Source organism: Penicillium psychrosexuale (genome assembly GCF_028828465.1).
Source record: "Penicillium psychrosexuale strain IBT 29551 chromosome Unknown utg000002l, whole genome shotgun sequence".
Taxonomy (NCBI): domain Eukaryota; kingdom Fungi; phylum Ascomycota; class Eurotiomycetes; order Eurotiales; family Aspergillaceae; genus Penicillium; species Penicillium psychrosexuale.
Genome location: NW_026643187.1, coordinates 4667006 through 4692070, shown reverse-complemented (window position 1 = coordinate 4692070; position 25065 = coordinate 4667006). Strand labels below are relative to the sequence as shown.

General features: G+C 50.9%; 14 protein-coding genes across 14 annotated transcripts; 8 read left to right on the top strand and 6 right to left on the bottom strand.

The window, feature by feature from the left end:
- Positions 1–1949: 1949 nt before the first annotated feature.
- N7518_002904 (MBL fold metallo-hydrolase) lies at positions 1950–3279 on the bottom strand (the record flags this gene model as incomplete). Its single annotated transcript, XM_057183831.1, has 5 exons — positions 1950–2242; positions 2293–2658; positions 2723–2870; positions 2925–3162; positions 3215–3279. 5 exons carry the CDS (start codon positions 3277–3279, stop codon positions 1950–1952), a joined length of 1110 nt encoding a protein of 369 aa, XP_057045281.1.
- Positions 3280–3423: 144 nt separating this feature from the next.
- On the top strand, positions 3424–3999 carry N7518_002903 (uncharacterized protein; the record flags this gene model as incomplete). Its single annotated transcript, XM_057183830.1, has 1 exon — positions 3424–3999. One exon carries the CDS (start codon positions 3424–3426, stop codon positions 3997–3999), a length of 576 nt encoding a protein of 191 aa, XP_057045280.1.
- Positions 4000–4289: 290 nt separating this feature from the next.
- N7518_002902 (ABC1 kinase family protein) lies at positions 4290–6269 on the top strand (the record flags this gene model as incomplete). The annotated part of the gene is made up of 2 exons (XM_057183829.1): positions 4290–5026; positions 5081–6269. 2 exons carry the CDS (start codon positions 4290–4292, stop codon positions 6267–6269), a joined length of 1926 nt encoding a protein of 641 aa, XP_057045279.1.
- Positions 6270–6437: 168 nt separating this feature from the next.
- On the bottom strand, positions 6438–6983 carry N7518_002901 (uncharacterized protein; the record flags this gene model as incomplete). Its single annotated transcript, XM_057183828.1, has 1 exon — positions 6438–6983. The coding sequence occupies one exon, from the start codon at positions 6981–6983 to the stop codon at positions 6438–6440; it is 546 nt and encodes a 181-aa protein (XP_057045278.1).
- Positions 6984–7373: 390 nt separating this feature from the next.
- On the bottom strand, positions 7374–8291 carry N7518_002900 (transcription elongation factor DST1; the record flags this gene model as incomplete). Its single annotated transcript, XM_057183827.1, has 1 exon — positions 7374–8291. The coding sequence occupies one exon, from the start codon at positions 8289–8291 to the stop codon at positions 7374–7376; it is 918 nt and encodes a 305-aa protein (XP_057045277.1).
- Positions 8292–9429: 1138 nt separating this feature from the next.
- On the bottom strand, positions 9430–10686 carry N7518_002899 (GTPase-activating protein RNA1; the record flags this gene model as incomplete). The annotated part of the gene is made up of 1 exon (XM_057183826.1): positions 9430–10686. One exon carries the CDS (start codon positions 10684–10686, stop codon positions 9430–9432), a length of 1257 nt encoding a protein of 418 aa, XP_057045276.1.
- A 366-nt stretch (positions 10687–11052) lies between these two features.
- Positions 11053–11454, top strand: N7518_002898 (copper metallochaperone COX17; the record flags this gene model as incomplete). The annotated part of the gene is made up of 3 exons (XM_057183825.1): positions 11053–11080; positions 11193–11254; positions 11314–11454. The coding sequence occupies 3 exons, from the start codon at positions 11053–11055 to the stop codon at positions 11452–11454; spliced, it is 231 nt and encodes a 76-aa protein (XP_057045275.1).
- Positions 11455–11759: 305 nt separating this feature from the next.
- On the bottom strand, positions 11760–13663 carry N7518_002897 (dolichyl-P-Glc:Man(9)GlcNAc(2)-PP-dolichol alpha-1,3-glucosyltransferase ALG6; the record flags this gene model as incomplete). The annotated part of the gene is made up of 3 exons (XM_057183824.1): positions 11760–13143; positions 13212–13374; positions 13426–13663. The coding sequence occupies 3 exons, from the start codon at positions 13661–13663 to the stop codon at positions 11760–11762; spliced, it is 1785 nt and encodes a 594-aa protein (XP_057045274.1).
- An 885-nt stretch (positions 13664–14548) lies between these two features.
- Positions 14549–16072, top strand: N7518_002896 (putative nucleolin protein Nsr1; the record flags this gene model as incomplete). The annotated part of the gene is made up of 1 exon (XM_057183823.1): positions 14549–16072. One exon carries the CDS (start codon positions 14549–14551, stop codon positions 16070–16072), a length of 1524 nt encoding a protein of 507 aa, XP_057045273.1.
- Positions 16073–16796: 724 nt separating this feature from the next.
- N7518_002895 (uncharacterized protein) lies at positions 16797–18271 on the top strand (the record flags this gene model as incomplete). Its single annotated transcript, XM_057183822.1, has 2 exons — positions 16797–16935; positions 17040–18271. The coding sequence occupies 2 exons, from the start codon at positions 16797–16799 to the stop codon at positions 18269–18271; spliced, it is 1371 nt and encodes a 456-aa protein (XP_057045272.1).
- An 886-nt stretch (positions 18272–19157) lies between these two features.
- N7518_002894 (FMN-binding negative transcriptional regulator) lies at positions 19158–19913 on the top strand (the record flags this gene model as incomplete). The annotated part of the gene is made up of 1 exon (XM_057183821.1): positions 19158–19913. The coding sequence occupies one exon, from the start codon at positions 19158–19160 to the stop codon at positions 19911–19913; it is 756 nt and encodes a 251-aa protein (XP_057045271.1).
- Positions 19914–20173: 260 nt separating this feature from the next.
- On the bottom strand, positions 20174–20889 carry N7518_002893 (uncharacterized protein; the record flags this gene model as incomplete). Its single annotated transcript, XM_057183820.1, has 2 exons — positions 20174–20510; positions 20585–20889. The coding sequence occupies 2 exons, from the start codon at positions 20887–20889 to the stop codon at positions 20174–20176; spliced, it is 642 nt and encodes a 213-aa protein (XP_057045270.1).
- Positions 20890–21579: 690 nt separating this feature from the next.
- N7518_002892 (aromatic ring-hydroxylating oxygenase subunit alpha) lies at positions 21580–22879 on the top strand (the record flags this gene model as incomplete). Its single annotated transcript, XM_057183819.1, has 2 exons — positions 21580–22406; positions 22465–22879. 2 exons carry the CDS (start codon positions 21580–21582, stop codon positions 22877–22879), a joined length of 1242 nt encoding a protein of 413 aa, XP_057045269.1.
- A 517-nt stretch (positions 22880–23396) lies between these two features.
- On the top strand, positions 23397–24884 carry N7518_002891 (uncharacterized protein; the record flags this gene model as incomplete). The annotated part of the gene is made up of 3 exons (XM_057183818.1): positions 23397–23642; positions 23700–24059; positions 24141–24884. 3 exons carry the CDS (start codon positions 23397–23399, stop codon positions 24882–24884), a joined length of 1350 nt encoding a protein of 449 aa, XP_057045268.1.
- Positions 24885–25065: the final 181 nt, after the last annotated feature.

Below are 25065 nucleotides of genomic sequence, written 5' to 3'. Positions count from 1 at the left end.
TTATGTTCGAGTTTCACGGCTCTGTTTCACTAGGGTTTCTTGGCTGGCTGTATGGACACTGGGCATTGCCTATTTATGAGAGTGAGGTCAGAACAGGGTGCGGGATCGACTTGCGTCCCGTTCTCGTTGTCTTGGATATTGATAGTTCGCTAGAATCGGAGTCTTGGTGACCTACGACTACCCCATAAGGGAAGTATACGGATCCTGTATAGTACAGATCACGCCTGGGCATGTGTTCAGATACCCCAAATAGAAGATAAACCAGTGACCGAAACCATCAATGCACAATCATCCCAAGTATTGCGTCCTATCCCTGTCTCCCCAGACTCGATCTCGGAGAACGAAGACCGACGTTATCCAAATATACTCTTGGCACGTATCTACCTACACTACCGACTATACTCCGCATACAACGCGATAAAGTCATTCAATGATGTCAACTATCTTCCCCCGGCTCATCAAAGACAATCTACATAGAAAATTCCCTCCCTTGATCTGCTGATCACCCTCATCTCGTACCTGTCCACCGACGCCAAGCCAGGCCGTGCATCCCTTCCTCCCGCATTATCGTCTTGGCAGGCATTTGGCCTCTGGCCAGCCCCCTTTTTTTTTATCGGCGTGAGGTCATGTCATGATTCGGGCGACCGTGATCGGATTCGTGGGGCGGGGTGGAGAGGAGAGGGGAGTCGACGAGCGCAAGGGTGGTTGTTGGTAATGCTTGTTGTGGTTGCGTCTTGGCGGGGGCAGTGTGCATGCTTGTATGTACTTGTACTTCGTACGGGGTGCTCCGTACTCCGTGCTAGGTACGAACGGAGTAATGCACATGAGTATGTATGTAGGTAGCAGTAGCAATGTGAAATATACAACTTAGGACGTGCTCTTATCGGAGGTGTCGTCTGTGAGGGGCGTGGCGTGGCATGGCATGGCGCTGTCAGGGGCGCATTTAGATTTGTTCATGTTGATCGATATACTAGTTACTACTTACTACTTACTCTGCCGCTGAGGGATTTTCGTCGGCCAAGACGGAAACTGACTGTTTTGCTGATAGTGTTGGATGCCGTATCTCGACGATTCGGTAGATATTTACTACCAAGGGATCTTGGCTGTAGAACAATGCACGACGGAGCGGTGGAGGATTAGTCCAGCTGACGTTGGGTGGTCTTGGTGTCGTTGGTGGTGGTTACACTGTATCCTATCTGTATGTTGTGGATGGTGAGGTACTTTGGCTTATCTGACGTGGGTGTAGAACTAATGTGCATGGAATGGTTGATGTTTGGTGATCTGACCTCTTGGAGACTTGATGATGTAGTGGATGGAAGTTACATCTAACCTTGTTTAGTTGTAGAACATATATATCGAAGGTTCATCAGTATATGCAAGATATTATAGATCCTTAGAGCAAATTGAAACATCCGCGTCCTATAGACGCAAAGGAAATATACGTTGCCAGCATACAAGTGTCGTTGGATACATGGAAATATATATAAGGTTCGATTCTCCAACTACAGATCTTATGCAGCTCCGAACTTCTCAATGTTTTATTTGATTGAAAATCTCCAAAGTGAATTATTCATTTCCGACATATATTATTCAACTATCATAAACCGTCGCTACAATCAGCTAGAAGTATCAATGCCTTGACTGTATGTCTAGCATGTCACGCTTACTACTCCGTAATCAAAGTCTAGAAACAGTCAACTGCATCCATCCGCATTCTTCCGATCGCAAGAAAATGCAGCAAGGGAATAGAGTTATGTCAGTAATCGGAATCCGTCAACAGAACGACTTATGCCGAGCTGAGTCCGAGATAGCCCCTTGACGAAACTCGTTGCTCGAGCAACCCATGTCATGCAGTTTCGCATCAAGACCCTGCGTCCACGTGGAGAACGAGCCTACAGGAACCGGTTGAATGGGTATTAGAGTTTCAGATGAAACAGTCACAAGGGGTATCAGAATGTGATTCTCGAGCCGACAGTGCAGGGCACCAATGACCCGGGCATGTGTTTCTCAATCGCAAACTTGGCCCGCCAGCCCGAACAATGACCGGGCATCAGCACGGCGGGATCGAGCCGTTTGAGATCGGCTACTGTGTTTTGGATTTGATCTGCCTCACTCGTGGCGAGATGAAACCCACCGACAACGGCATGGACAGGTACCGTTCCACCGGTGAGCTCGACGGCGTGTTTGGTGGTGTTGACTACGCCAGCATGGCTACACCCAGTGAAAACAACAAGTCCTTTTCCTGATAACATGTTAGCTCAACAAGCCTGTGAGGGTTTAGGCTGCATATACCCTTGAGATTGCAGATGAGAGAGCGCTCATCGATGATGAGTTCGTCAGAGAACCAGTCCTTCTCATCAGGGTCATATCGCACTGCATTCTTCAGACCTGTCTCGTACGGCGTCACTCGTGGAATCTCCCCAGATACAAGAAAGAAGTCATCAAGGACGGTGTGTGGCTCGCTCCGCTTGTCGACCACCCCACCTGCACTTCCAATATCTTCAAAGGTAGGGTCAGCCTCGAGGGAAATGATCTGCTGGGGCAAAGCAAGGCCTCTGTAAACTGGTCGGTCTGGGTGTAAGTCCACGACCAGGTGCTCAGAGCGGCTCTCGGCTTGTTTGGCATTGTTTATCATGCGGATTGCTCGCAGAAGACCACCTAGCGAATGTCAGAACAACTGAGGAGTATGCGTAAATGTGCTTCTTTTCATTCAATCACGAACCGGAGTGGTCTCGATGCCAATGCGATAGCTGAATCACTTCCACAGAGGAGAGATTTGGTCCCAGGCGTTTCACATTTCTCTCCCAAGCCTCCTCTTCGGGACCAGCATCGAAGAGAATGACGTGCTTCTTCTTGCCTTTAGTGGCAGTCTAATATAGGCTTAATGAGAACGCATTCAAGAGTCCAGTGGTAGAACATCTTACCACCAGAATTGACAAGCCATGTGCTGCGCAGCAGACATCTTCCAGCCTTAATTCCTTGCAGGCTTCTCCGCGGTCTGTCAACGTATGCTTTGAACCCATGGCAATCGCCCCCAGATTCCCCGAGACTTGGACGGTATCCGGAGCTGCGGGCGACAGCGGATCTAGCTCATTGTCGATGATAACAATGGCTTCGAGAGAGTCTACCTCTTGTAGATGCACGGGCATCTCGATAGAGTCACTAGATTAGAATCAGCGGTTTTCATGGCTCGAGCAGGGGATATAAAAGATACCTGAAAGGATCATGGCTAATATGCAAGTCCATCTGCTGGTTTATGAAATGAACACCAGTGAACATCAAATGACGAAGTTCCGAGTTCTCCACAAATGCGGGGGAGTCAGATCTCACGTCTTCTCTTCTCTTCACCAAAACTGCAATTGGAAGACCTCAGAAGATCTCGGTCTTCTCTTCCTTAGCCTCTCGTCTTCTGTATCCCACATAATGCGTCTTTTCCTCGATTGCCTCTTCCTCGTCCTCGTCCTGCTCTTCTCCCCCGTTACAGCACTCGGCACATCATGCTTCAAAGTCGTCTCCGCGCTAGTTAGCCGACCAGGCCACCTCTTCGGTAAATTCCAGAGTGAAATCTGCGACGTTGGATGCCAGCCGACCGTCCCCCACTGGGATCTATGGACGCGCAACAACACCTTTGTCCCAGCCGTTCGCAGCCTGATGCAGCGCATGAATGTACCCCACAAGGAAGAGGCTCTCCTGAAAATGGGCGACGATGTTGCGCTCAAGATCAAGGAAAGCTGTGGAACAATGCTGGGCGGCGGAGTACATATCTGTTCTGATCCAGAGACTCTGGCTGGGTTTGGCAACTGCTTCAAGCGCAATTTCCTCAAGGCTTCGATCAAACATCTTCCTACTTTGATTCCAATGGCTTCAGAGGAATCGTGTAAGGAGCAGCTTCGGTTCTTGGAGAGTGACGAACTGTGGGATACTACGATTCCCCAGAATATGAGAGATTATGCGAAAGTGTGTGATACTTTGGGGGTTTATGACCATGATGAATTATGAATTATACCCTGATTCAACGTAAATAGTGCTGTAAATGCAATTAATGTCAGATACATCCGATTTCTTCAATTAATAATGTGCCTGTAGCTGAATAAGACATCGCTGAATTCCTCCGACTCCGACTCCATGCGGAGCTACCGATGACGACAGTCCGACCTCTCTAGGGCTTACTGGCTTACTTGATAAATTGACACTTGACCTTCTCATTCCTTTGCCTTCACCTCAGATCAGACTGGATTTGATTGCCAACACCATGCAGTGATTGGGCATCCGCCTCCCCACAATTTCATATGGCGTACGCGACCTTCCGCTCTGTGCGGCCCACCGTCATCCGTCCCTCACTCCGGCGCCCGCACCGATATGCTCACTCAAGCCAATTCCAACCCTTCGTGCCGCCGTCACCGAGCTCCCTGGGGAAACCTAGAGAAGCAAAGACCTACAAACGAACCATCAAATGGTTACGCCGAATCATTTATGTCTCACTAGCAACAGGCGTCGCTTGGGGCATCGACCGCCAGTTCTACGCCTCATCGCTGACTCGAACAGCCCGGACCTTTTCCCTCGGTATCTTCGTCGCTCTCGACTACAAAATTAACTTCCGAGCACACCCACCACTGGCTAGCTCTGTTACTGCCGTACACGCCCGCACCGCAGAGCGGTTGTCGCATCTGTTGAGGCATAATGGTGGTCTCTACCTGAAGATGGGTCAGGCAATTGCAATGCAATCTGCCATTCTGCCCCCTGAATTCCAGCAGATGTTCTCGCGAATGTTCGATGATGCGCCGCAGAACGACTGGAAGGATGTCGAGAAGGTCATTCGTGAGGATTTTGGGAAGTCGCCTGAAGAGGTATTCGGTGTTTCGTTTACAGGAGACCCTGATAAGGGCGTGATGGAGCGCAGAGCCAGAGCCAGTGCCAGTGTTGCTCAAGTCCACTGGGCTCGTCTGCAGGATGGCACGGAGGTTGCGATCAAGGTCCAAAAGCGGGAGATCGTACAGCAATTGGCATGGGATCTCTGGGCCTTCAAGTAAGTTTGTCCGAATTGCAGCTGCGAGAGAATGTTGTGCTAACATTGAAAAAGAGTTGTGACCTTTGTCTACAGCAAAATGTTCGACATCCCTTTCTACAGTCTTGTTCCCTATATCAGTGAGAGACTATCGCTCGAAACAGACTTCGTAAATGAAGCAGATAACTCGGAAAACATGGCCAGGCTAGTGGCCGCTGAACCCCGTCTGCGCGACCGCGTGTATATCCCTCGAGTATTCCGCGAACTGAGCTCAAGGCGCGTCATGACTGCTGAATGGGTGGAAGGCGTACGACTCTGGGATAAAGACTCCATCACGCGGCCCTGGCGCGGCGGCTGGCACCAGGGAAGTCCAGGCTGTCACGGTACACCGCTTGACCGACCGCAGGAGGGTTCTGCGAATCGACCGAGTACCAAGCCAAAGCGTGACTACTGGCGAGGCCCTAACCACAACGGCGGACTAGGACTGTCAGTCAAGGACGTGATGACGACCATGGTAGATCTGTTCTCTGCCCAGATGTTCATGTGGGGATACGTCCATTGCGACCCGCACCCAGGCAACATCTTCATCCGCCGCAAGCCGTCCGGAAAGGCAGAGCTGGTTCTGATCGACCACGGCCTGTACATCCACATGGATCCCAAGTTCCGACACCAATACGCGCGGTTCTGGAAAGCTCTCCTTACCTTCGACAATCGCACGCTGGGCGAGATTGCCAGGGACTGGGGCGTGAACAACGCTGACATCTTCGCATCAGCAACGTTGATGCGTCCCTACAGCGGCGGAGACAAGTCCACGCAGCGCGGTCTCCAGGGACTGAGCAAGTCGGAGCGTGCAGAGCGGCACTACGAGATGCAACAGGGGATGCGCAAGGCGGTCCGTGATATGCTAGGCGATGAAACCAAGTGGCCACAGGAGCTGATCTTCATCGGTCGCAATCTGCGCATCGTCCAAGGTAATAACCAGTTCCTGGGCTCGCCGGTGAACCGTGTTAAGATCACTGGTATCTGGGCTTCGCGTGCGCTTATCGAGTCGCCGGATCTGCCGCTGGCCGAGAAGATCCGCAACATCGGGCGCCATTTTATCTTCCGCATGGTGCTGTTTAGCACTGATATCTTCTTCTATTTCACCAAAGTGCGCCAGTTCTTGCATCTGGGTGGTGGTATGGAGGATGACATAGAGGCCCAGATGCAGAATATGGCCAAGGATATGGGTGTTGAGCTGAACCACAGCGTCTTCGAGGGATAGACTGCCCCAGTCCTATAGAATAATCCGAGGAGAACGGCAAAGAGTGTAGAATACATGTATACCACCCGGACCTACCTAGAAAAATCTCTCAAATAATGACACTCTCTCCTTATGATTGGCACAATCACCAGTGCTATATCTTTGCTGTTGGCTGATATATATCTCTCCCTATTCTATGTCCTCCCCGTTCATATCGTAATCTAGATGAATCCCCTCACCATCACTCGCAGAACCCACTAAATCCCCCAACCTTTCACACCTAGCAAGATACGCAGCGCCCGTATCCGCCCAAACGTGGTACTCACAAACCGCCAACCTCCCCCCCTCCCTCGACCCATCAACAGCAAGCTTAATGCGGTACACGAACGTCTCATCCCAAGCCTGCCGCGTCTCCTTCCAGACGAACGTCGCCGTTCCGCGCAGCGAAACTGCCATGCAGCTCGTGTCAACTACCCAGCTCTCCTCGGGCTCGAAGGCCATATTCTTGATTCCCAGCAGCGAGGAGATGAGCTCGAAGTACGTTGCGACCCCATCTTGGCCGTTGAAGGGCCGGCCTAGGAAGGGGGCTAGTTGTGGGAGACCGTGTTCGTAGGCTAGAGGTTTTGGGAGGGTGGTGAAGGTTGAGAGGAGTTGGTGGGGGTTTGTTGGGTTTGGGTTCGTTAGGGCTTCTATGAGGGCCTGGACTGGTTTTAGGAGGTCTGAGCGCGTGGTCATGTTGGCTTTGGAGTGTAGATGTGGTATTGTGAGAGTCATCAGAGCTATGGGCGGGTTTGATATCCTTTAGGCGGTGGAGTGCATACTGACATCATATGACGTTGCTGTGTTTATATAGTAGAACGACCACCTATACGGAGTACTTGAAAGAGTTGAGATCAATCATTCGGATATCTGCATTTTGGTAGATAGTTCACGACTGTTTCCCATCCATTTGCCCAGACGAGCTTCGAGATGTAGAGGAAGACATAAATCAAAGGCCCACAGTAGAACTCCAGCTTCGGCCTCATAACCTTCGCTTGATAGAAAAAACCGAGAAAGAGAAAAGGGAAATAGAAAGAAAGAAACACCGAGTCCCCCAAAATAATACATTTCCGCTCCCCCCCGAGCTCACTGCCGCCAGGACTTGCCGCAGTGCAGACACGTACAGAACAGGGTCATCGGTTCATCAGCCGCACGAGTCTGAGCTTCGGTGTAGGTGACCTTGCGCTGGCCACACTTGCCGCACTGCAAGCTCTTACTGATACTGCGTTCCTGCTGGGCAACCATAGCCTTGTCCATATTCTCCTTCTGAATCTTAGCGTCCGCCTCACGCTGCTCAACAGAGCGCAGCTCATCGTGGCTCATGCGCACAAATTGCTCAGCAGTAATCTCTCCCTCGACAACGCGCACACGCAGCTTCGGGTTGGACTTGTTCTTCAGATTCTGGAAAAGACTACGGATCTTCGTACGGTATTCCTCCTTCGTCTCCGGTCCCAGGTACTTGTAGGCAGAAATCTCCACCGCAATAGCGCGTGCTAGAACGACCTTGGGAGACTCGGTCGACCCCACACACAGTCCATCGTACATCAGCCCCGTGCAGCTGTCACGCACTCGGTTCCCGGTATGATTGATATCCGCCCCGTCTGCCTTCCATGTTCGCTTATCCGGAGGCACAGACAGCTTCGACGCCTTGTCTGAGGGTGTCGCAGTGGCTGGAGTGGACACCCCTGTACCGTTGTGCGCTGGCCGCGGAGAGCCGCTCGAACCACGACCGGCTGCCGAACCAGCCTGCTTCTGCTTGTTCACCTCCGTCCGCCACTTGGAAACAATCTCGCTGGAGAGCCGCGCGACTTCTGGGGTCTTGCTCTGCTTGAACTTGTTGACGATGATTCCGATGCGCGTCTGTCGGAGGAGGTCTTCGGTTGCCCGGACGCCGCTTTGGATGTCCTTCAGGAGGCCGATAATCACAGCTGGCGACTCGTTCGAAGTCGCGGCCTTGCCCAAGGCCTTGGCCTTAGCTTCGATCTCTTTAGCGTCCATCGCCATGTTGTGCGGGGTAGAGGGATGACGCGATCAGAGTGCTTGACGGGGTCAATGGAGGACCGGGTGAGGATGTTCCAGGCGATCTATGAGTCCTAACTGTCAGCATGTCATCGCAAAAACACAGAGCACAGGGTCTTTAGAAGCCCCGGATGTCGGCGCATTCTCCAGAACCACAGCAGGCACGTTTGTCTCCCGGTTGGGATCACAGATCATAGAGCACACGTGCTTTCAACAAAGGTAACACAAAACATGGCTCTTAGATACCCCACCATAGAGACAATGCGGGAGAAGGTGGTACTGTCAACTGCACGTGTCCGCTTTTTCTCTCATTTGCCCTCGGAAACTCGATGAAAACAAACAAAGAAGATTGGAAACAACGGCATGCAGCAGCACATGTGGCTGTCATAGCTTGCACCATGAAAAGCAATGGGTAGTTGCGCAAAGCAAGATGTAGTGAGGGGTGTTTAGCGGAACTCACCTGGGGATATTTCACGGTCGCGTCCACGGTATAGTGTTGCGAGATGAAACCTGTAAAGAAATGAAAGAGCGGAAAGGCGACGGCAATGGAAGCGCCAATAGTGACAGGTGAGGTAGAGGGAATATGTCAAAGGCGACGAGGTAAAAGGAATTTGATGAGCTGTGATGTCCGAGGTCTGCGCCAAGCCTTGGGTTCCATTTTCGGAAATTATTTTCGTTCCATTTATATGCAACTTTGTATACACACTACTTGTTTTCTGAACTTGTGAGTATTTGAATGTTCATGCTTGTCCGGATATGTATTCCATCTATATGGTTGTGTATCCTCCGAAGCAAACACGGGGGTCCATGGCTATGCAAACAGAATAAGGATCAAAGCAAAGGGAATTATGTGCAAGCTAGGGTTCCATTTTGGAGATTGGGGGTATAAAAATCGGGGTCTTTTGAAGGCAAAGCGTAAGCGTCGTCGGTGAGATCCTCATACCCGAAGCTTGTGTGGCCGTGGACACAGAAAGGGACCATGGATGGCCAGGAGGACACCAATTAAGCTGAGGGCGCGGGTTTCTCAGCCATTGATGATATCAACGTGGTATTGGATCCATGATCCGTCCGTGATGGAAGGCAGGTACTGATAGAAGCGACAATTATCCAACAGCTCCAGAGGTTAGATACCTGTCTTGCCCAGAACATCGGCCAGGTCATCGACGTCCTTATCCTCTCTCTCAGCGACCTTCTCTTCCTCGGCAAGGTCGGCATCCTCTAGGTCCTTGTCAGCCTTGGCCTCTTCCTCGTCCTCCTCTTCCTCCTCTTCTTCCTCTTCTTCCGAATCCTCCTCCTCGAGTTCATCCAAATCATCAACACCCCACGTATCCTCGGGGTCATCGTCGGTACCGTGCTCTCCCTGTCGAGCCTCCAAAAGCTCACGCAGGTCGACGATGTGAGGATCCTCCTCGGAGAAGATGTTTCCGTTGAGCTCGACACGACGGAGACTGGGAAGCGCAGTCTTGGCTGCATGGGTGAAGCTCTTGACAGCCTCCGCCTTCATCTCGTTGTACTGCAGACGCAGAGTCTGGAGCTTCGGGTTCCTGTTCTGCGCCAAAGCCTGGGCCACCTTCACACCACCACGGGCAGAAAGCAAGCAGTCGCCGACACCAAGCTCACGAAGAGACGGCCAGCCGGACAAGGCGTTTGACAGAGCGGTGGAACCCACATGGGTGAAAGTGTTGTCCTGCAGATCCAGAACCTCCAGGGAATGCGCGTGGTAGAGACCCTCGGACAACAAGTGGGAGATACCCTCCGATCGGATGCCGTTCTGTGTCATCTTAACCGATTTCAGGCCGGCCGCGTGGGCCTTGTAGGCACGAGCCCATGCCTCCATACTGCCGTTCTCCAAGCGGTTTCGTCCGCAGACAACACTCTCTAGCAGCGCGACCTCCTCGCCACAGTTGCGAGCTTCCTCCTTACGCTCAGCTAGCTTTGACAGCGCATCGGCGACCTGAGATCCGGCGGCAGGGCCGAGTCCGTTGTTGTTCAGAATAAGGTGGCGGAGGGGTACGTGGCGCGAGAGGAATTCGATAAGCGGGGCCTGGGTTCTCAGACCGAAAGCATTGTCGTTAAGGTTTACGGTGTGGACGGTCGAGATCTTGAGGATGGCGTTCAGGAGCGAGTTCAAAGCAGTGGGGATTTCCGTCAGGAGACGACCGGTGAAGATGTCGTCAAAGTAGGCAGCTTCGAGGCACTTTTGGTTCTGCAGAACCTCTGCCAGGCGCTTGGAGGCGTCAATGCCAAGAGTGTTTCCACCGAGACGGATTTCAGTGTAGTCGGTATTGTCAATCAAGGGCTGAATGTGTGCATTCATGTCCTCTGCACTATCGAGCTTGAGGACTTTGCCCTCGAGGGAGAAGACCTTGTGAGGGGCCATGGCGGGGTAGTTGTTGAAGTGGGAGAATGAGATAAGAAATAGAAATAGAATAGGGTAAGCGCGAGGTCAATGGCAGACAATATCCTAGAAACGAGGAGACCCAAGACCTAATGATAGACAGAAAAGAACCGAAACAGTCTGCAGTGTAGGAGGCGACCCCGGAGAGGCGACTTTGTTGACAACAAAAAAAAAGAATAAATTCGGCGGGGCATAGCGACCAGTTGCGCAGCACTTGCCATTAATAATGTCCGATGGTGTCAGCCCTGGAGTCGTGTAACGACTTGTTCACAACTTCATACTTGACACTCCCTTTCCGTCTTTCGCTTACTGGAAATATTTACCAAGCATATTTGCATATCCATCACAATGTCCTGGCTATTCGGTTCCTCAAAAGGTAAATCAATGTTTCTTTCCACCTAGTCGGGCCGAATACATGCGCAATGCGCCAGTCCTACATATCAGTGTCGGAGAAAGACCTTGACCCTCGCTTACACAATGCTTTATAGAGAAAAGTGCCGCTGCCCCTGAGCAAGCACCCGCTCAGCCCGCCCAGTCCGAAAAGCCCAAGGTATGACCCGATACTGCCGACCCAGCAAGCGCAAGCGACTGATCCTGCCTTCATTCTAGCCCTGCTGCGTCTGCAAACCCGAGAAGACCGCTCGCGATGACTGTATGCTCTTCTCCAAGTCCGAAAACCCCGAGCAGGAGTGCAAGTCCACGATCGAGGAGTACAAGACTTGCATGGCTGGATTTGGCTTCAAGGTCTAGACTTGATCTCTGACCGAATGCCCTCGGCTGTACTATCACTATACAACATTGTACTATAGCATTCATTGGCGGGAGTTTTTGTTTTCTCCGGATGTCGTCTGTTTGAGGACATGTTTGGTTATTTGTGACATGTTGGAATATAAAGTTTGGCACTAGTTTCCCAATACAACGTCTCACCTCTTAAAGAATGAAAATCGAACTTAATCATATTAATGAAACAATTTGCAGCTTTACTGCTTCATTTTGGATAATCTCACAATATAGGGTATCACTGAAAATCATACAGCCTCCACCTAGGCGAACAATCACTGCTTCTTTTTCTGGCTTTCCTCCTCGGTCGCCTGCCGACTAATCTCGCGACATTGGGTAAATAGTTTCCACATACACCACAAATAGGCAATTCCGAACCCACCAGCTCCGATCAAGGCATTCAAGACAACCCAAAGATCTGGCTTTCCAGGCGGCGGGGCCACAAATGCCTCCAGGATATGCCAGGCAATCATGGCCAAATAGAAAGAGAAGTGTAGAAGAGTTGTGAGAGTGCTAGGCTCGAATTGGGCATTGGAGTCTTCGGGGGATGGCCGACTTCGGTAGGTCTCGAAAGAAGTAGGAGGCAAGCCGAGAAGATAGGCCCAGAGCAAAGTCATGACTATGTAAGGAACGCGGAGCTCATCCCGCTTGAGGAGGGGGTACATGGTCCATGAGCCAAGCACGTTGGCCCAGCCGACCCAGGCGCGTGTTTCTTTGCTCAGTCCACCGTTACCAGCAAGCAGCAGGGTCATCGGTAACAGAGGCAGCAACACACTCTTCTCATGGACCTGGAAAGAGAACAAGAAAAATCCCCAGGAGACGGCAGATAGGGCGGGAAGGAGAAGCGAGGCCCGAGGGTGGCGGAAGATGATAGCACATGGAACGATGATTGACGCCAATGTGGCACCGAGCGATGCTCGCTGCAACAATGTAGCGTCGAAGCGGGTGAGCTTGTAAAAAGTGTGAATGGCGCACCAAGCGTTGGCAACTTTGTCTTCGAAGAGCCCACGCGCAAAGGGGAACACCCGATGAATGATCTGCGTTAGTTGGAACAATAGCCCATATGTAACAGAGTTCTTGTCCATGTGGATAGGAAGCGCCTGCAACATAGGCGGCACCGGAGAAGATGCAAATGCCTTTCGAGCTTCGGAATTGGAGGCACCAACCAGAAGAGGCGCTAACAGCAAAGCAAAACTAGCCAATGTTATGAGGGCTATGCTCACGAGACGGGGGATATTAATCCGAGGGAAGGTGCAGACACCAAGAAGATAGGCAAACATGACTGGTGCGTAGTATAAGGCCATCTGTTTGAATCCTAGTGCACCAACGAAGAAAATGCAAGCCCAGAGCATACGCCCCGCCAAGATAGCGTCTAAGCTCGCAACCACCAATCCCAGCATGACTGTGTTATATTGGAAATGGCCATGGTCGATGAGGATGTTCGCTGGCTGAAGGAGGACTGCTACGAGAGCAATTGAGGCGGACCAAGCATGAACACCCTGCATCCGAGTGTAGCGGCGGAGGAAGTTGACCACGGCCGGGATGAACACCAAGTACTCAGACACCACGACGGTGGCGCGCATGTAAACTTTCAAACGGGGGTCCTCGAAACCTCGTGAGGCGTCCAGGGCGAACCAGGCTGGTTCGAAGGCAGAGCCACTAGAGAGGTCGACGGGTCAGCAGGAGGCCTGGGAATTCCACAATACATGGCAGGTAGGGAAATGTACATCTTCCCGAGTAGCCAGCTGTGATATGCGGTCAATGGTGGATAATCGAGACCCCAGTATTGCAGATCGTATGTGTACCACTTTGCCAAAGGCAGATGTGTGGTAATTTCCATCCAGTGCCGTTGCGCCTCAAAATCACCGTGCATCGGGGGAACTTGGAACCCTAGAAGATATTAAAATATGTACCGACCTCCGAAGAGACAATGTCGCATACCAGAGTAACCCCATAAGCTCACAGCCCATCGGAACAGGCCAACGGCCATGAGGACAAGTGGGAGAATCAGCCATTGAGACACACCGGCCCGAGCAGCCCACAAAAATGAGACTAGTGGAAACGCTGGAGATTGCTTCCCATCGCCTAGATCTAATATCAGGTTATTGTTGGAGCCGGGGGAGATCGCAACCTTTCTCTTCTTGCGAGGGCGGTGCGAGGAGGGTGTCGGAGGGGCCATCACGTTAAAGGCCAATGGAAACTTATCGTCCCATTGACTATCGAGTTAAAAAAAAGTCGAACGGTGCCTGGACGAGTATAGTGATAGCAGAAGAATTGACGTAGCAGGTACAACGTAGACAAAAGCAAAAGGCACCGCCAAGTGAACACGCGATTGTGAGTCGTCGACAGCCACTGGCAAGGTACCCACATAGTGTTGGGACCGAGTGCCTGCACTAACCTCTTTAGGCAGGCGGAGTGGTTCTGCCAGCCTCCGAATTTTTTTTTCAAAAATTTTTCCTTATCAGAGCTGATGGTCCCCAGCTCTTCACACTTTTTTCTCTTCCTCTTTCCATCCTCCCTACTTCTTTTTCTCATCCCCCGTTCAAAAAGCAGTCCGTATCAGGTCGCTTTACTTATCTCATCTCTTGACTACCCAAGAGACCTCTACACACTAACTAACGCAGTCGCGTGGGTTCTATCTCGTAAGTTCGTTCGGATACTCTGAGGGCTTCTTATCACTCTGAGGGCTGTGGGCTTGACATACATCTATTCTGTGGGCTCTGTGGGACATCTTCCTCGTGGGTTACATATTCTAGACAGTATCAGCTGTCGGTTGCTTGTGGGCTTGAAAACTTGTCCGTCCGTGGGTAGTGGGTTAACGTCCAGCTGTGATTTAGTTCACTTCTGGCAGTTCTTCTGAGGGCTGTTGTTCCATTTTACACATCCAAAACACGGGTGCTTTGAGGGATCGTGGGCTTTGCCGCACATACTACAAGAATTTCACTTGTCACTAAAGTATGTGCCACCCTACCCAAGCTACAAGCCAGCCTCCAAGCCCTCTTCCTGAGTCCCCTCCATTTGATCGAAGAGCATTGGCTAACATTCATTTTTCCTCTAGTTCAATATGTCCAAGACATCTACCAAGGGTGCCGATAAGGCCGGTAAGGCCAGCAAGGCCTTGAACAAGGTCAAGGATGCCGGTGTCACCAAGGCTTCCCAGTCCCCCGCCGCCAAGAGCAAGGCTGTTGCCAGCAAGGTCATCTCCAAGGAGAAGTCCAAGAAGACCAACAAGAAGAAGGAGCCTACTCCCAGCTCCTCCGAGTCTGAGTCCGAGTCTGATGAGGATATGAAGGATGCTTCCTCCAGCTCCAGCTCCGAGTCCGAGTCCGAGTCTGAGGAGGAGAAGCCCGCCCCCAAGAAGACTGAGAAGAAGGTGGAGAAGAAGGTGGAGAAGAAGGTCGCTGCTAAGGCTGAGTCTTCTGACTCTTCCGACTCTGACTCTTCCGAGTCCGAGGAGGAGAAGCCTGCCCCCAAGAAGGTCGAGAAGAAGGTTGTTGCTGCTAAGGCTGAGTCTTCTGACTCCTCCGACTCTGACTCTGACTCTTCCGAGTCCGAGGATGAGAAGCCCGCCCCCAAGAAGACTGAGAAGAAGGCTGAGTCTTCTGACTCTTCCGACTCTGAATCCGAGTCTGAGTCTGAGGCCGAGGCCAAGAAGGCCTCTTCTGACTCCGAGTCTGGTTCCGACTCTGACAGCTCTGATTCTGACTCCGAGGAGACCCCTGTCTCCAAGAAGCGCAAGGCTGATGCCGAGCCTGCCGCCACTGCCAAGAAGTCCAAGACCGAGGATGTCCCCGAGGGTGCCGTCGCCAACCTGTTCATTGGTAACCTGTCCTGGAACGTCGACGAGGAGTGGCTCCAGCGTGAGTTCTCCGAGTTCGGTGAGCTCTCCGGTGTCCGCATTGTCACCGACCGTGAGACCGGCCGCTCCCGTGGCTTCGGCTACGTTGAGTACACCAGCGCCGCCGATGCTGCTAAGGCCATGGAGGCCAAGAAGGGTACCGATCTTGATGGTCGTACCATCAACCTCGACTACGCCGCTCCCCGCCAGGCCAACCCCCAGCAGGGTGCCGACCGTTCCCAGGATCGTGCTCGCTCATACGGTGACACCACCAGCCCCGAGAGCGACACTCTTTTCGTTGGCAACCTTCCTTTCAGCGCTACTGAGGATGCTCTCCACGAGGTCTTCGGCGCCCAGGGCTCCGTTCTCGGAATCCGTCTCCCCACTGAGCAGGAGACTGGACGCCCCAAGGGCTTCGGTTACGTTCAGTTCGCTTCCATTGATGAGGCCAAGGCTGCCCACGCTGCTCTCAACGGCCACGAGCTCGAGGGCCGTGCTATCCGTCTTGACTTCTCTACTCCCCGTCCTGCCGGTGGTGACCGTGGTGGCTTCGGCGGCCGTGGTGGTGGTGGTCGTGGTGGTGGCCGTGGTGGCTTCGGTGGCCGCGGCGGCGGCGGTGGTTTCGGTGGACGTGGTGGTGGTGGTCGCGGCGGTGGCCGTGGTGGCTTCGGCGACCGTGGCGGCCGTGGTGGCCTTAACAAGGGCAAGGGCAGCATCCCTGAGTTCAAGGGTACCAAGGTCACTTTCTGAACTTGAGGTGCTTTCCTTTAAACGTTTGATTTCCGCATCATATCGGTGTCCCATGGGTCTCAGGTCTTCTTTGAGAGAAAAAAGTTCGTGCTTAATTATGTGTAATATGACCTTAGCTCAGGTATCTTAAATTTGATACATCATTTCATTTTCATTTTGATCAACTTTGCTCCTTTTCATTCTTCGTATCGACTAAGTATATTGCCACTAGAAACCGCCTTGCCCAGACTATTCTTTGTGTTGCCTACAACTCATTCCAAGGCTCCAAGCTTCTTTGATCGGATTATTGATGAAAGAAGGTCTGATCTCAAAATCTACAATAAGAACCGCAACACCCGCCCTTTACCTCTGACAACCCCTCGCATCGTCTTTCGCCCCTTGTCACGAGCTGCAAATCACCTGTTCGGTCCGCTGATCACCTCATCAGTTCGATTCTTTCCGCCTGGGTTTCTTCATCTTCCTTTTGTCTCTTTTCATTCTCTCCTACAGAGAAACATAATCATCTTGGTTACTTTTAACCCCTTTCATCTCCTGCTTTTTGTTAGCAGAAAGGAGTATACATTGTGTCGGGCATCGATCGATCGACTCCACATTTGATAAGATAATCTCTCCCGCCCCACGTTGACCGCTCTCTTGTGCTCCATTCCAGGGTGGCCTGACCCCCTCTTTTCTATATTTCTGTTCGTCTCCGCCCATATCCTCCCATATTCCTCCAACCCTCAATATGCAACCAAATCACTGCGACCTACTAGGTCAGGCGCGTGAGTCTAGAGCCGCAAGTCGGATGACGCGCGATGGCCATCAGCCGCTTCGAGATACCGGTCAGCCTCAGCCATCGGGTGCGGCGCCCATGAGATCAGAGGGTATGTAGTTATAATGCGACCGGTACCCCCTTTCCGGTGAAATTTAATATGCATACAAAATCGCTCCCAGATCTCCATAATGTACTCACTGCGATACTACATAGATTCCTGGATCGACGTGTCCTCCCAACCCTCCTCTTCCTCAATTTCCTCTGCTGCCACAAATGAAGATATAATTACCACCGGATTACGGGTCGAGCAAAGAGGCGCGGGCGCATATCAGCGCCGCAGTCGCCGACGCCATCTGCAACATCTTGCCGCTATTACCACCGCCCAGGTGGCCTATGCGTCGCAGGATGCCAGCCAAACCAGTAGCAGTCAAGAGGAATATGAGGAGAGCGAAAGCGAGTCTGATCATGTTCTCAGCAGCTCAAATGAAGATATGACCCGCCCAAGGCTGCGAACTGCATTATCTGCGCGCTCTGTACCCCTTTTCTCAGGTTCAGACGCTGCCTCCAGCGATGATGAAGATGATAGTTCTACTGCCCTAGGGATGGGAATCAACACATCACCTTTCGTACCTCAACCAAACATATTCACACACCCGCCAGCGACGTCGGAGCCTGGATGGTCTGCACGGCGTCCACAATCTAGTGTCCCGTCTGCCTCTACTCGCCGTACTGTTCCTCGAAGAGAATCCTACCCCAACCCACGGTCATCGCGGAGATCTCCATATCAGCACAGCCCTTACAACATGATCTCCCCTTCCCATCATGCCGACCACGATGCCGCCCTTCGTGCCAGCCTATCTACACTTCTTTCATGTGCGGCTGCCGCCAGAGGCCTTCCGAAGAATGATAGTCGACCATCAGATACCCCAGCGGCTCCCCCTGGAAGCGGACAACCTGCTTCATTCCGACTAGTCGGCCCATCAGTTGCCATGGGAGAAGATAGCAGCGATGAAGAGAGCCCATCCTCGCCACGCTATCCAGAATCAAGCCCGTCTATAGGAGTACCACAGAGACGCGTAAGAGCACCGGCGGTATCAGCTGACTCTGCCTCCAAAGCAAAGCGTCGTTCAAGTTCCCCCAAAGACCGCGGTGTTGCCTCGAAAAAGAGTCGTCGCGTGAGTATGACGGATCCAACAACGGCCATGAGCCCCACGGTCATGACATGGGTCATCAGCGCGGGTGTTGTCGTTCTATTCTCCGCAATCAGTTTTTCCGCGGGGTATATGATTGGCCGTGAGGTCGGGCGAGCCGAGCTCGGAATGGTGGGAGATGGTGTTTCTACCCCTCGCCCCTCAGTGGGGTGTGGCCAGGAAGCGGTCCGCGGCGGGCTGCGAAAACTGCGCTGGGGATCTGCGGCTGCAGGCTCAGCCAGTCTTGCAATGTAATGTTCCATCAGGAATGACGAAGACGATGTCAACACATTACGATGATATGGAGGATGTGCCACTCGAGCTGCGTTGGCTTTCTGAACGATGACCCGCATGCCAGACTATCCTCATGTTTTTCTGTTTGATTGATATTCTACTCTCATCTCATTGACAGATAGTCATTGGGATTCGATTGTTATATGCGGGGTCTTGCGACCTGCTGGCACTCAAAAATCGGCGTATCTTGAGGGTTTACGCAGGTGGCTTTTGTTTTGGAGCGATGGAGTCTTGGTTCTAGTTCCCCTTGTGTGGCTTCTATGGTGGTTTTTTCACGGTTTATTGCGTTCAACCTATACCCTCTTTCTATCCCCCTATCTTATATATCGAATGAATGGTTTTATTACAAACTCGCGCCCAGTTTATACTGACATCTGCTGGTAGTGTCTCAAGCCGTATATCAAGTTGTGTGTGGATTTGTGTTGCAGATAAAAGTGGATCCAACTGGATATGACCAATGGCAGCCCTTCATATTTCTGCTAGATTGCGCTATACCCAATCTGGTGTATATCCCCCAGGACAACACTGCTTTTCTTTGGAGTGCAATATAAATATCAAGTCTGACCTTTGCCAATGATGTAATCCAACTTTTATGTGATCTCCTCGCCTTGTCTCGGGAATTCGATAATCCGGTGGGGAAATGCCAAAGTCCCTGCGCCTTCCCGCCCCGCTGGGTCTCTGCAGCCGGTTACACATGCCTTTAGTGGACGAATCCTTGGCCATTGATAACAAATCAACGATCCGATAATGTGAGATTTTGGGGGGTCTTTCGTCCCTACACAATTGCCTTCACGCCTCTTCGTCTTCCAACTCCATCCTCCTCTGAACCTCCCAGCTACTATTCAACATGTTCTTCCAAAGTGCCCACGAGGAGAAGGACAAAGAGGCCTTGCTCCATTTCATCCGGCAACACCCACTCGGGGTGTTGATCACCGGCATGAACTCCTCCCAGCAAGACTTCCTACAGTGCACCCATGCCCCATTCGTGGTGGATTTCCCCGAGGAAACAGGCAAGACAGATGCCTATCTCCGCGCCCACATCGCCAAGCAGAATCCACAAGTCAAGTCAATGATGGAGGCTGTGGATGACAAGCCACCGAACGTTCTCGAACTCGACGATGACGTCCTAGTGCTTTTCAATGGCAAATACGAACATTACGTGACTCCGAAATTCTACGTCGAGACAAAGCCAGATACCGGGAGGGTTGTGCCTACATGGAATTACTCCGCCGTCCAGGCGTACGGCAAGATGTCGCTATACTATGATTCCAAAACACCCGAGACCGGCGCATTCCTCGCCAAGCAGCTGCATGATCTGTCGCAGCATTCAGAGAAGTCGATGGGGTATACTGGTGGCGATAAACCGGAGCCGTGGGAGGTGTCCGATGCGCCTAAGTCATACACTGATCTCCTGAAGAAGAACATTGTCGGGATTGAGATTCGGATCACCAAGCTTCAGGGGAAGTTCAAGATGAGCCAGGAAATGCGGCCTGGGGACCGTGAGGGTGTGATTCAGGGATTCGCGAAGTTGGGGGATGATGCCAGCATTGCGATTTCGAATTTAGTGAAAGAGCGAGGGGAATTGCATGATGCAAAGAAGTAAGACTCTTGATGCTGGAATGAGGATTCAGCATGGCATTATTCAAAGGAATCTTCTAGTACATTGCGTCTGCTGGCTCTCGGAAAGCAATTTACTCTTCTCCAATGACGATGTTGTACGAATACGACCAAATTCCTGTTGAAAAAAGAGAAAAACAACGATAAGGGCTATTGTTCGATGAAGACAAAACATGTCCAGTGTTTGGCATCAGCGTATTAATCATATTAGAAGAGAACTCAGCGCATGTATATCAATTCAAGTTCTCAACTTCCGTCCGATTTTTGATCCTTCTCCAGACCTTTAACTAAATCCTCCCATTCTTTAGCTCCCATCAATAGTTCCCGCCCATGAACCCTCTGGTCCACCATTGCATTCACCCGCCAGCGATCCTGAGTCCCCTTTCTCTTCTGGCAACATCTCGGCACTGCTAGTACCTTCTTCCCAATAAACTCAGTCGGATCTACCGCAAACAAAAGCCATGTATTTGCATAAACACCACCATCATCCTCAATCTCAATAATGTTAATCTGTAACACCTCAGGGTTGATAGCACTAGCCGGGACGAGATGGTCAAATGTTACACCATAATAGTCAATCAGCCTAGTCGGATCAGCAGGAGGGAATATCAGAGCTGGTTGCTTCCACTAGGACCTCGGAGATTGATAGATACTTACTCTTCTGGGCGTTCCTCTGGCATCCAACCCAGGTACTCATCCTGCACAACTAGATCACCAAGGACTTCTGGATGAATATCCCGTCCGTATATGGTTTGATACGTTAACCGTGCTAGCTCTGGGCCTGCTGGCTGTGGGAATACTCGATCTCGAGAATCAAGACGCCATGGGATATCTGGCAGGAGCCTTTCTATGGCGATTAGGGGTCCTTCGATTTGGATTCTGAGGGGTTGATCGGACGGTGGGAGGTGATATTGGCCGGCGGGTGTGTGGATGCAAGGTGGAATGTAAAGTGGGAGCACCATAGATGAAGCCACTTCAGTGCCTCTGCTGGGGTATAAAGGAAGGATATTGAATCTAGTTTGAAGGGCCTTTTTACATGTATAGGAAAGATAATTGCAAGGCTCCGATACTCCCCTTCAACTAGTAGGTTAGCGGGGTAATCCGGTATATGCACGTTGTAACACGAGGGAAACTTCTATTGTGCTTGTTGACTTGGTATATGTGTATATGTTATTTATTAAGCTTCTCTCGTTTACAATAACAATAATCGATTTGGCAAGCTATCTTTAGGTGATGCGAAGTATTTCCAGCCACATTATCTATGGACTCGGAAGGACATGTTGCAAACAAAGCCACTGTAGCGTGGAACTAGATAATGCCTGCCCAAGCACATGTCGGGTTTCATATCATTTGACCCAATAATCAACAATAGTGTCAAGTCCCCCGGCTTGTAGTACGGATTGTAGTACTATGTTGGCGGGTTGGCGGGTTGGCGGGTTGGCGGGTTCGATGTCTGTTCTTGGAAGATCAACCCGCCTCGCGATGGGTTGTCCTACCAAATTGGAACCAGATCGTTCATATGATCGCTGTATAGACGTGGCTATCAGTCCAATATCAAATTGTTCCGGAGCATATAAAGGGATCGATATGATTACCATTAAAGCAACAAAGACTGGAAGACACTCTCCATTGTACCTTCTTATTACTTAATCATGGCTTCAATGCTCAACTACTTCGGCTTCAATGCTCCTGCCTCTAAGGAAGAGACAAAAGCTTCAGCCGTTCGCGCCTTACCTGCATCATGGTACACTTCACCAGAGATGTACGAACTAGAGCGCCGAGCCATATTCTCGAAGAGATGGCTCTTCATCACCCACAGCATGCGGTTGAAGAACACCGGAGACTGGCTCCGCTACGAGCTTGCAGGTTTTGACTTTATCATCACTCGCGACCGTCAGGGCGACATCAACGCATTCCACAACGTGTGCAGACACCGTGCGTACCCGGTCGTTGAGAAAGAAGGATCCGGGAATTCGCAAATCCTCGCTTGCCGATACCACGGCTGGTCCTACGGACTGAATGGTAAACTCGCCAAAGCCACGAAATACCAAGAGCTGAGCAACTTCGACAAGGAGCAGAACGGCCTCTTCAGAATCCATCTCAAGGTCGACGTCAATGGCTTCATCTGGGTCAACATGGATGCGAATGAAGTCCCAGAAGTGTCATGGGAAGACCATTTCCGAGACGTCGACAAGCAAGAACGGTACAAAGCCTACAACTTCGACGACTACGATCTTGACCACACTTATGCGCTCGAGGGCGACTATAACTGGAAGATTCTGGCGGATAACTTCAACGAATGCTACCACTGCCCTACAACACACGCCGATATTCCTGAGTTCCTTAACCTGGAATCTTTCGACAGCGATCTCAAAGATGGACATATCCAACACCATTGCGAATCTACACCGGAGCAAATCGAGAAGGGTCTTTACACGGCCAGTACTTACTACTTCCCTATGTCTGCCATGGTTGTCTCGTGAGTGTTTCCAGTCCGTGCTTTCTCAAATAGTACATCGTCTAACATGTACACACAGGCCGCACTTTATCATGATACAGAAATTCCTCCCCTCAAGCCCGAAAAACTCCAAGATGGACTACGAGATCTACCGGAACCGGAACTCCTCTGAGACAGACTTCAAGCTTATCAGTGAGATGTACGCGCGCGTCATGGGAGAAGACAAAGTCCTCTGCAACAACGCACAGAAGAACCTCGACCGGAATGTCTTTACGAGCGGCGAGCTTCACCCTAAGTACGAGAAGGCCCCGCTGTTCTTCCAGAGCACAGTCCGCGATGTCATCACGGAGCACTTTGAGCGTGAGAAATCCGCGGGCCGGGAGATCTGGCCGGCGAAACCGAAAGTGCCATGCAATGCAGATGTCAGTGAGAAGGATGAGCAGATCTGTGCGGCCTTGGCCTGTGGAGCTCAGAAAGAGGTTTTAGCTTGGTGATTATTGCATTGGTTTCTTGTGGGTAGCCTATGATCTTTGAACATGAACTGGAAATCCTTGAATGAATTTAGCCTTATCATTTCCAAACGTACGGATCATGTCTGTGCTGATATCTTCGTCAGGAAGAGTACAGTAATCCTATGAACTCGCAGTAGTATGAGTATCGCGTTACGGAGAAGGTTGCCCAGGTGACCTCGGGAGCTAACCCGTGTAGATAAGATAAGAGAGATCACGTGATTGATGGGATCGCAGGTCTGCTGAACTTATGGCCAGTTGGCCGCCAACTTTTTCCCAGAAAATCTTTAGGTGTTGTCCGGAGTTTAACGAAGAAAATCGAAAGAATAAAAAGGACAAAGACCGATCAGTAGCTAGATCGGGGAACTTTGAGACACTGCGGGATTTTCCGTCGACATAAGCTAACCGCCACCCTTCGGTCTAGCATATCGGACCAGATGTTCTATAAGAAGGTCTGACACCTCCTTTTCTGATCGATAATTATATCTTCCACTGCAAGAATATGGCCTTATTCACCCTTCCCTCAGAGCTACTTGCGATCATCACGTCTCTGTCGGACACGGAAACGCTCAAGGCCCTGAGGCTGACAAACCACATGTTATGCGCCTCTGCAACGAAGAATCTGTTCTCCACAGTCTCACTGTTTACGGAGGATATAAGTTGTGAGGCTTTCGAGTCCATCATAACACATCCGCAGTTGAAAGAATACGTGCACAAGATCCGCCTCAATACTGTGGAGTTTATATCCGTGCGTGAGATATGCACTGTCATGCAGTCAATGGGTATCTAATACGCAACACATTAGGACCCCGACACAGATAACGATGAGCTTGAACCACCTGTTAAATGGAAGGAGCTCCTACTTATGCTTCCAAATATTCCGAATCTCAAAAGCGTTGTTCTGCGCTTCGACAAATATGCCGCGATGGGCGGAGATAGTTGGTTTTATCCATCCCAGTCACTTGATTACCGAGAAACCATCTTAGAATGGCTGGGTACGGGGCTAGTGTCTTTAAAGCGACCGTTGGAAGAACTGGGGATTCAGCATCAGCAGAAGGTGACACCATTGAGCGAGGATTTACAGCAAGTACTGAGTACGCTGAGTTCGTTGAGACTGAATGTTGTGCATGAATGCGACCCTGCGTGTACTGAAGCGGAACTCGAGGTACGTAGTAACACAAGCCAGTCTACAGCTTCAACATATGCTGAGTATAATATCTTATACTAATTCGGCGAGATATAACAGAAACAGGAAGTGCGTGAGTTCTACGCACATACATTGTCATCAGTCTGGCTGAAACCCACGATGGGATCACTCCGGAAGCTGTCTCTATACTCCGACCTTTACTGGGGATTTTATCCCAAATTCAGCCTCGAAGGGGTTCACTTTCCAAATTTGCAATCGCTCACTCTGGGAAACTTCTCCTTTTTCGAAGACCAGCAGGTTGATTGGATTCTCTCGCACTCGTCAACACTCCATGAACTCTACCTTGACGATTGTACGATTTTATTCCAAGTGAGATTATCGAACGTCGAATACTACATTGACGATTGCCCAGTACCGATATCCAAAATGAAATGGCAAACTAGCAAGCACAGGTGGGGCGAGGCCTGGCACTATCATTATCCACGCCGGTGGAATGAATATTTTGCCTCATTTGAAACAGGTCTTCCATATCTCCGTCGCTTTGCAATTGGTCACAATGAAGCATGGGATTCAGGGTACAATGAGTTGCCTTTTGAGAAAGAACTGGACCTTAGGCCGGCATTGATGTGTGACCGGTATATGAAGTTTGATAGCGGTACAGGACCTTCTCATTTTCTTGACCCAAGGGGAGGGGGGGAAGATAGGGAGGATTGGCCACAATGTGATGACGAAGACCGCGAGGGTTTGAAGGCATTATATCGGAAGATCAATCAGCAGGTAGACTGTGGGGATTTTGATGTAGGACATTACGAGGTGAGCGATTTGGTAGAAATTCAGTATTAATGAAGATTTGACCAATAGCTGAATTAGATCTATACCAATAGAATCTGTATTATTGCCCTCTCATTGCATATCAACTCCGTAAACTCCAGATATCGGCAAGTCGGCACGTGAGGAAAACCAAAAGCCGAACCAATCAAAAGGCGGTGAAAGCAGGTACGTGAAGGTGCCGGGGCTTACCCGC